The sequence below is a fragment of the Hesperophylax consimilis genome, chromosome 21 (assembly GCF_061612785.1).
Source record: "Hesperophylax consimilis isolate HC1 chromosome 21, BYU_Hcon_1.0, whole genome shotgun sequence".
NCBI classification, from domain to species: Eukaryota; Metazoa; Arthropoda; class Insecta; order Trichoptera; family Limnephilidae; genus Hesperophylax; species Hesperophylax consimilis.
The window spans coordinates 21,437,939-21,447,534 of NC_142856.1; the positions used below are offsets into that span (position 1 = coordinate 21,437,939).

The 9,596-nt window shown below is 46.7% G+C and overlaps 1 protein-coding gene across 1 annotated transcript; it reads right to left on the minus strand.

Annotated features, from left to right (window-relative positions):
• Nucleotides 1-3,717: 3,717 nt before the first annotated feature.
• On the minus strand, nucleotides 3,718-5,022 carry LOC149413730 (uncharacterized). Its single transcript, XM_089644454.1, has one exon. It carries the CDS (start codon nucleotides 5,020-5,022, stop codon nucleotides 3,718-3,720), a length of 1,305 nt encoding a protein of 434 aa, XP_089500580.1.
• Nucleotides 5,023-9,596: the final 4,574 nt, after the last annotated feature.

Here is a 9,596-nt window from a genome sequence, read left to right on the forward strand (position 1 = left end):
CGGAAGGAGTGATGAAAATTGTGGGGAAAATGTATGACAAGGTAGTAATAAAACGGAAAAATAAAGTTACCACGCTGGCATCGATCACCTCAACCGTTAAACTGCCGGACAAAAACAGAAGAGTGGCTGTGGATCCGCTCACAATTTTTCAGTGAGTGTGTATTGCAAAGAAATCTGAACAGGATTTACAGGATGACTTCAAGTATCAGTTGGCCCCGTTCCCGATGTCTCTGTTCAATGAACAAGGGATGCGCAAGGGCACAAAATCTACTCTGTACTCTGCCTTCACTCCTCTTTCCAGCCACACGCCGATAGATGCCAACACTCACGTCATTTTGGATGGTGGCTACCTCTTGCATAAGGTCGTGTGGTAGCGGAACAGCACGGTTCGAGCACTTTTGGCGCGTTATACCACCTACGTCCGAAACCACTTTGGGAAGAACGTCTAGATCGTTTTTGACAGCTACCCCGAAGATGCTACCAAAAAAGACACCAAAACAGCGGAACGACTCGACGTTCGATGAATCCACAGTAATTCAAATTGCTCAAGAGCATGTATTGGGCAATGAAAACAATAAGAGACGCCTTATAACTCTTCTCTGTGACGCCTTTCAGAAAGAGGGAGTAGAAGTGGCTGTTGCCGAAGAAGATGCTGATCGAGAGATCGTCATGATGGAGTTATCAAAAAGAGCAGATGCCGATCGGGTCGTCATAGTAGAAGAAGATGTCGACCTGCTCGTTCTTCTCAATGGTTTAGGCGCTGAAGAGATAAACGTCTATCTTCAGAAGAGCACGAAGGGTGAAGCAGGTTGCTGTCACTACTCTACGACCTCCTACAACAACCAGGACTCCCGACAATTACCAGGAATGGTACTATTTACCCACGCGTTTGCCGGGTGTGATACCACCTCAGCACCGTTTGGCCAAGGAAAGACCAAAATCAGCATACTCTGAGCAAGAGTGAACCACTTGCTGAGCAAGTGGATGTCTTCCTTCGGCCAGACTCTACCCCACAAGCGTGAGTGAAGCAGGCATCAAGTGCTTTGTGGCTCTATATGGGGGTGACATTGCGAGGGATACTTTGGATTTCCTGAAGTATAAGACGTTTGTCACTTCAACAAACATAAACCTCGCCCGTTTGCCACCGACGGAAGATGCTGCAGGCCACCATGCAGCAAGGTGATACCTCCAAGTGCAGAAGTGGTGGGGAGTCAACTTGAATCCCACTGAATGGGGGTGGAAGCTGTCTTCTCAAGGACTCACCCCCATCCCCACCACGATGGATCCCGCACCTCCTGCCCTTTTGCGAACAATTTCATTTAAATGCAAGAAAGGATGCTCTGGGAGCTGCTCGTGTAGAAAGGCTGGGCTCCACTGCTCAGTCCTCTGTCAGTCATGCGGTGGCAAATTTTGCATTAACGTCCCGGATGTGGAGCTGAAATGCTCGGACGATGAAGATGACCCGACTACAGACTGGGCGCCTCTCCCAGCTAAGATAAAAAGAAAGACATGATTTGGCAACCAAGACACAATACCTACATGATTTATATTAGTTTTATTTTTTGTGTACATGCAATTTGTCCTTATAGTAGGTACCATGATGTTTGTACAAGCATTTTGGTATGTAGGTATATAAAACAATGTTTGAAGATGACATAATTCCCGATAGATGTAATATCTTTTCTTTTTTTCATCAAAAATGTGTTAACTGTTTGATAAATAAAACCATAAAAAGACGTGAGAACAGTTTATTTGCATTTCACCCAAAATCCACTTATGACTGTTTTTGGTTATCTGCCATTTTTGAGAGAAACGTTTAGTCTACAGATATTAATCTAGTCTCAAATGAAAGTTAATTAAATTTACAACAACTTTATTTCCTATAATATTTGACGTGGGATGCGTATTTTAGAAATTATTTTACAAAATAAGTGACCATTTCGAAAAAATTTCACTTTTTGGAAAAAATTGCCTATTTTTGAAGAACTTTATTTTGAAAACTAATGGCTGTGTATGGCTTGCTTTGGTCTCAAATTATAGAAAATTTAGTCTACTTTAAAAGTGTTTATAACGACTACACCGGTCAGACCCTTCCTTTACTGAGATATTGAGCAAAAACTGAAAAAAATCCGAAAATTTCCTGGTTTTTTAGGTCCACCGCCGCTCGCACAGCACTTTCGAAGTTGCAAAATTTTTTTTTTAATACTGGTTTAGGTCCTAACAACATATAAAAAATTCAGAATGACTGGACCTTTTGCAAGCACAACCCCCTTTTCATGTTTAACTTGACTGGACTATAAATGTAATGCACATTTTTTTAATGTGATGTCAGTTATTATTATTGTCCCGTGCTGTAGTGGTACTGTTATTATTAATTATTTGTTTTCTTGTCATTGCTTTCTACTTTTGTTGTACATTTTGATGTCATTTTATTTGATTAATATTATTCGCACACCTAGATGAAGAGTAGTACAACTCAAAATACCTCTTTTTTCAGGAACAGCAAAAAACATTTTACTCGATTTTTATGTGACCGATTAAAAATATTTTTATATAATGTTGTATGTTATTTTACTAGGATATTTATTTGCTCAATTACGTATCATCAAATACACGTATCACTTGTTTATTAATTAATTTCGTGTTATTTTAGTATTCGTGACTAAATCATTGTTTAATAATTTTATCAACTCAAATTAATCAACTATTATGAATTAGTAAATGTATCAGACGCAAGTCCTCTACATTGACTGTAAATAAGGGGTGCTGAATCTTCTAGTCGGTGAGCTGCTTTATGTTCAGGGCCTTTTCCGGTTGCTGTGATGTCGTGTATCCAAGGAAAGAGCAGTAGGTAGTCCAAGGAAGCGAGAGGTCAGAAGTCAAAGGCGGTTGTAGTAGTTCCAGCGGGAGAAGCAGTCCAGAGTGAAGCGGTCAGAGTAGATGTCGGAAGAGAGAGACTTGAGATCGCTTTACGCGCAGTATATATAGGACTAGCGGGGGCGCGCACACATCGGTGTGCGCGCGTCTAAAATGCCCCGCGTAAACGAGGTGCATTTTTGTGCAGCTTCGTGTGTTTTCATATGACTTTAATAGTCAATATTAAAATTATTTATTCAATAGTACTCTTTACGCCGCTTCATCTCATGAAAACTGTTTTTCCCTAGCATTTTTAATGTTTTTATAATAAATTGTACAATATGAATCAGTGGGTCCTCAGACCGATATTGGTGTGAGGAAATCCTTATAACTACTTAATATTAATGTTTACATATTTCAATATTACTTTACAACATAGACGTGAGTCCAGCCTTTCAACCTGTATATTTTTATTTAGCATTGTTGCGGCGAGACTCACGCAAATCTAACATTAATTTGCGCAATTATATATGAAAAGAGAAATATTTCTAGGTTTATCGTGGCTTTACGCTGATTGGCTGACCGTTGCCGCTCACTGTTTGGCCTAGCTTCGCCTAGGAAAAGGAGAGGGGATGCTACGTAAATACTGGGTCCATGGCTTGCGATGTGCCCAGTGTTCTCGAGCCGAGGAGGGGATACTACGTAAATACTGTGTCCTGGCGCGCGTTGTGCTCAGTACTCGCCGGCCGGGTAAATACAGCTTTCTTATCCTCACATGGTCAGACATCTGCTTTGCGGCCTTTGGGTAGCATTACGTAATGCGTTCGATACATCCTCCCCCCGGTGCAGTATCGGCTGCGCCTAGCAAATTCGAACGTGACGGGATGCTTTTGTCCGGCGGCGATCCATTCGGCCGGTTCCTTTTTGGCGGCGTGGGGGGGCCTCTTGTGATTTAGGGCCCGTGTTTGGTGTCGTCATGAGTACGGCAATTTTGACCGCTGGGCGCACGTACACTCCGGTGTTGGTTTGGACCCGAACGGTCCTTACATGCCCATCAGCGGCGGGCATTGTTTCAATGATTCGCCCGCGGGGCCAACTATTGCGGGGCAAAGCGGGATCCACGATTAGCACAAGATCACCCGTTTTGATAGGGGTACCTGGCTGGTGCCATTTTTGACGTGCGGCTATAGTGGGCAAGTATTCCTTCATCCATCGCCGCCAAAACATATCTGCTAATTGCTGGCTGATTCGCCATTGTTTTCTTAGGCAGACCTCTTCTTCTTTTGCCGCATACAGTGACAGGTGTGGCCGCTTTCCTGCTGATCCCAGCAAAAAATGGTTAGGGGTTAGCGGCTCCTCATCTCTCGGGTCGACAGAGACATGAGTCAGCGGGCGATTGTTCACTATGTACTCTGCTTCTGCCAGGGCCGTGAGGAGAGTTTCTTCTTTCGGTGAGCGCTCTTTCATAGTTGACTTGAGGGCTCTCTTTATAGAGCGCACGAGGCGCTCCCAAGCTCCCCCCATGTGGGGAGACAGGGGGGGGATAAATTTCCACGATGTTTTTTGTGTTGCAATGTAGTTTTGTACTCTGGGGTCTCGACTGATTGATTCCAGCGCGTCTCGGATTTCTTTGTCAGCGCCATGGAAATTAGTCCCGTTATCGGAGTATATACATTCGGGCTGGCCGCGTCTAGCTGACATTCGCTGCATTGCCATTATAGCTGAATCGGCACTTAGTGAGGCCGCTAGCTCGAGATGTACAGCCCTGGTTGACAGGCAGGTGAATAATGCCCCGTACCGTTTCTCTCGACGCCTACCGATTGTCACTTCCATAGGGCCAAAATAGTCTAGGCCGCAATGCGTGAAGGGGCTCACGTGATGTGTAAGCCTGGCAGCCGGTAATGGTCCCATCAGTGGTGGCAGTGGTTGAGCTCTCCTAATGCGGCATACTAGGCATTCATGCGCTATTCGGCGAAGGTTGGTGCGCAATTTCAATATAAAAAAGCTGCCTCTGATTTCCGCCATGGTTTTTTCGGTGCTTGAATGGTCCGCCATTTGATGATAGTGGCGGATCAGGAGCCGAGTGTATACCTCGTCACCATCCAGGATGACTGGTGTCCGTACTCCGCTGGCAACTCCTTTCAGGGCTTGTAACCGTGAGCCCATTCGTATAATGCCATCTGGGCCAAGGAAAGGCGTTAACGTTCGCAAGCGACTGTCGGCGGGTAGTGTATCGCCTTTTCGGGTAGCGCAAATTTCGGCCGCGAAAGAGTCTGCTTGAGATTTCTTTACCCATAATGTTTCTGCTCCTCGAGTCTCTTCGGCACTCAGAGGACCTTCTGATGATTTGTTGGGGTTCGGCCGACATCTCCTTATGAAGCGGAGAACCCATCCAGTGGTGCGTATTAGCCGATGCCACGATGAAAATCGCTCAATAAGAGGTAATCCGCCTCCTTTTATTATTGTGAGCCCGACATATTGAGGCCTCACCTCCAAAACTTGGTTATCAGGTCGGATGACTGGCTCCTTTTCACGGGGCCATGTAGCTTCTGGGTGGGTAATAAAGGCAGGACCGCAAAACCACCTGCTAGTGGGCGAGAGGTCGGGCGGCTCGATGTCTCTTGTACCGATATCGGCCGGGTTTAATTTAGTAGGTACCCATCTCCAATTAATTATCTCACTTAGGTCGTCAATCTCTCCTAGCCGGTTGGCCACGAAGGCGGAGTAAGTCCTCGGGTCTGTCCTTAGCCAACACAAGACGGTCGTTGAGTCCGTCCAATATGTTATTCTTCTAATGTGAATTTGGCTTTCCCTTTTGATTGTAGCCGCCAATCGTGCAGCCATTAGGGCTGCTTGTAGCTCAAGGCGCGGTATAGAAAGGGGTTTCAATGGTGCCACTTTACATTTACTAGCCAGGAAAGTTGAGTGTGTGCCTTCCTGGAAGTTTTCGGTTAAATAAGCAATAGCGCAACACGCCGACTCCGATGCATCGCAGAACAGGTGGAGTTCAAAATCGCCGTTTTTATTAATTAAGCATCTTCGTGGTATAGAAACGCTACTCTGGCTGAGAAGTAGTAGCCATTCCGACCATTTATTCGCGTGCTCGGGTTTAATTGGTTCATTCCAACCTATATTCGATCTCCACACTGCTTGTAGAAGTATTTTTGAACGTATTGTCAAGCATGATACGAAACCAATAGGATCAAAAATCTTCATAACAATACTTAGTAATTGTCTTTTCGTTGGGTGTGGGATCATCTCGGCTGAGGCGGCCTCCCTGAAGCTGTAGAGAAAGTGATCACCTATGGGGTCCCATACGAGGCCTAGTATGCGCTCGTTTTCGTGGTCCCCGCTGTTAATAGGTATTGCCGATTTCGCCCGTTTTTCAAAGGGTACTTCTGCAATGGCGGCAGGGTCATTTGAAGCCCAATTAGTGAGCAGGAAACCCCCACTTGCAAGGATTGCGCTCACCTCCCGTACCAACTTGGTGGCTTCGTCCGATGTGTCCACGGCGTCGAGATAATCATCCATATAAAATTTTTCCTGTATGGCTGTTGCCGCGGCGGTATATTGCACTTTGTGTTGCTCAGCTACCTTGTTTCTCACGAATTGCGCGCTGCTTGGGGAACAAGTTGCCCCAAACATCATAGAGGTGAGCATGTAAGTGCTCGGCTCTTCATTTGGCGTTGCTCTCCACATAAATAATTGAGATGGTTGGTCCTCACTTTTTATTTTTATTTGTAAGAACATTTCTGCAATATCTGCTGCGAGCGCGATTTTTCCTTCGCGGAAGCGCAAAATGTTACCCAATAGCGAGGAGAGCAGATCGGGCCCTGTTAACAGTTTATCATTTAATGATACACCTCGACAGCGGCTTGCTGCGTCGAAAACCACTCTTAGCTTTCCCGGTTTATTGGGATTAACTACCGCGAAATGCGGTAGGTACCATTTTCGAGGGCTTGGAATGGCCGCCTCCTGAATATTTAATTTGCGCGCGTATCCACGTTCGATCAGAGAATTAATTTTCATTTTATATGCTGCTTCTAATGTATTATTTTTCGCTAGCTTTCTCTCTAATGCGTATAATCGTTTTAGCGCGCACTGTTTGTTGTCAGGCAGGTGCGTATTATCTTCTTTCCACAGTAGGCCCGTTTCCCACCGGTCGGTGTCATATGGCCGAGTGGTGTTTTCCATGAGGGCCTCTGCTCGCTGAATAGTCGCATTTACGCGTGTAGCTGACGTCACTCCAAGTGAATCGATCGCAAAGTTTTGTTTTATTAGCTCTGAGAGCTGTTGGTCTCCACTCTCGGCTTCACCGATAATGCTCAGCGTTATATTTTCTACGGGATGAACGCCTCCATGCGCGATCCAACCGAGTGCAGTACGGGACAGCATTCTTTTCTCTGTGTCTTCGCGCACCTCTCTTGACACGATAAGATGCACGTTGTCCTGTCCCAATAATATTTTTGGTTTCACTTGGCACCGACCGGCTATGTTTTGTTGAGGTAGGTCCAGGTTTCGCACTGTATTCGCCGTAATAACATATTCGTCACCGTCTCCGCGCACTGATAGTTTAACTCGCCGGGATGTACTATCCGACGAACACATACCACTTGCCCCGTGAATACGGAGCCCGCGGGTCGGCCCGGTTGCTCCCACTTTGTCCGCTGTTTCATTGTCTAGAAGGGTCACAGTTGACCCCTCATCTAGTAGGGCATAAATTGACACTTGCCCGTTTGGGCCACATATGGTTACCGGTATCACTTTCAACAGCACTGATTCATGTCCATATGACGTGGTACTGGTTACAGTTTGGTTTTCACTATCGCGCGAGGTACCGGCAGATGATTTCACACGCGACGGGTCGTGCAGTAGTTTATGATGAGGAAGCCGACAAGAACCCACTCCACACCACACACGATATTTGCACGCTCTCGTATGGTGTCTTGCGTCTAGACATTTATGACAAAGTCGGGAATTTTTTACTTTTTCCCATCGTCCGGGGACATTTTTCCCCAAAAACACGGGGCACTCGTGAATTTTGTGCGAATTGAAACACTGTGCACACTTTTCGCTCTCCGTATCAGTTTGAGAATTTTGCGCATATACTTGTTCCCGTCGCGGTCGCATTGGAGCCCGAGCATTGTCAACTAAGCCCGAACGCGGGATCGCGTTTGTGAGCCGCTTTAGAAATGCGGCTAATTGTTGAATTGTCGCACTTATCACTTGATCGGCTATTTTATCCAACCACGCCACTCTGAGCACAAGAGGCATTTTCGATGCAATTTCACTAAGTAGCGCGGGGTTAGATAAATAATCACACTTCAGACTGCCGAGTGAGGCCACCACATTTTGAACTGTACCCGAAAACTCAATAAGTGCGTCGTTTGATGCATCTTCGGGCAGCCGCGGTAACTTTTTTATTTTTTCAAACATCAGTGATGCAATAGTGTGAGCACCACCGAACCGATGTTCTAACACGTCCATTATTTCCGGTACTTGCGTGGGGTCCAATAGGAGTGGACTTACTGCTTCACGAGCCTTGCCTTTCAATGCTCTCTGAAGGCGCATGAGGTTTTCTGATTGCGTCATCCCACATGTAGACGTTGATTGATAAAATTGAGCGCGCCATGCTGGCCACTCTACGGCGTCTCCGTAGTATGATGGGAGGTCCTTAGCGCTTGATTGGCGTGCAATAAGGGACGCCATGCGGTTTTCTTCTTCGGGCTGCTGCCGCGGAGTACCGCCATTTTGCGAGGCGCGGAAAGCCTCCGTCATAAAGGCCGCAAACTGTTGGAACGGATTTGCTGGCGCCGTTTGTTCCGTTCTATTATTGACCCAATCTTGGGTTTGTCGCGCCGTGTCATCCTCCGTGGGATGGCCCGGGAATGTCGCGTATGTGTTGTTTGCAGGCGGTGTCTGGCCGAACTGCGTATGTGGTGAGCCCGGCTGATATTCCGGATTGTAGGATGCTGCGGGGATCTGCGAGGCCCCTTGAGCTGTGGTTTGGGTCGGCTGTTGTCCGGATATTGTGGCCGGATACTCCGTGTTGATGATAGCAGGCTGCAGAGGGGTTGTTTGGCCTCGCATCGTGGTGTTGGATGCTGAAGACCGGTACCCTGCGCTGTTTTGTTGTGCGGCACCTTGCATGGAGCCTTGTAGAGCGCCCTGCATGGCACCTTGTTGATGTGTGGTTGCCTGCTCTGTATGTGTGTCAGGTTCCACTAAAGGCGCTTGTTTTTTCGTAGGAGCCGCTATTGAAGCGATGAGGGCCTCCTGTAATTTCCGATTTCGTCGCCTTTCTGCTCTCAATTCTCGCTGCAGTTGTTTGAATGAATCTGCATTTGACGCCTCGCTGTCTGATGATGAGTCATGGATGGGTATCTGTACCGGAGAATGGTCCGATATCGCCATTCCAGTGGCTTGTGAGGGACCGGCGGGGTGCGGGGTACTGCCAGCGGCTTGTGACTCATCTTTTCCGGTTCCCTCCAATGTATTCTTCCCGGAGCGTAGAGATGGTGTCATCTTGGCAGCTGGAGACTAGAAAATGCGGCTGCGAAGGACCACACAATGTATCAGACGCAAGTCCTCTACATTGACTGTAAATAAGGGGTGCTGAATCTTCTAGTCGGTGAGCTGCTTTATGTTCAGGGCCTTTTCCGGTTGCTGTGATGTCGTGTATCCAAGGAAAGAGCAGTAGGTAGTCCAAGGAAGCGAGAGGTCAGAAGTCAAAGGCGGTT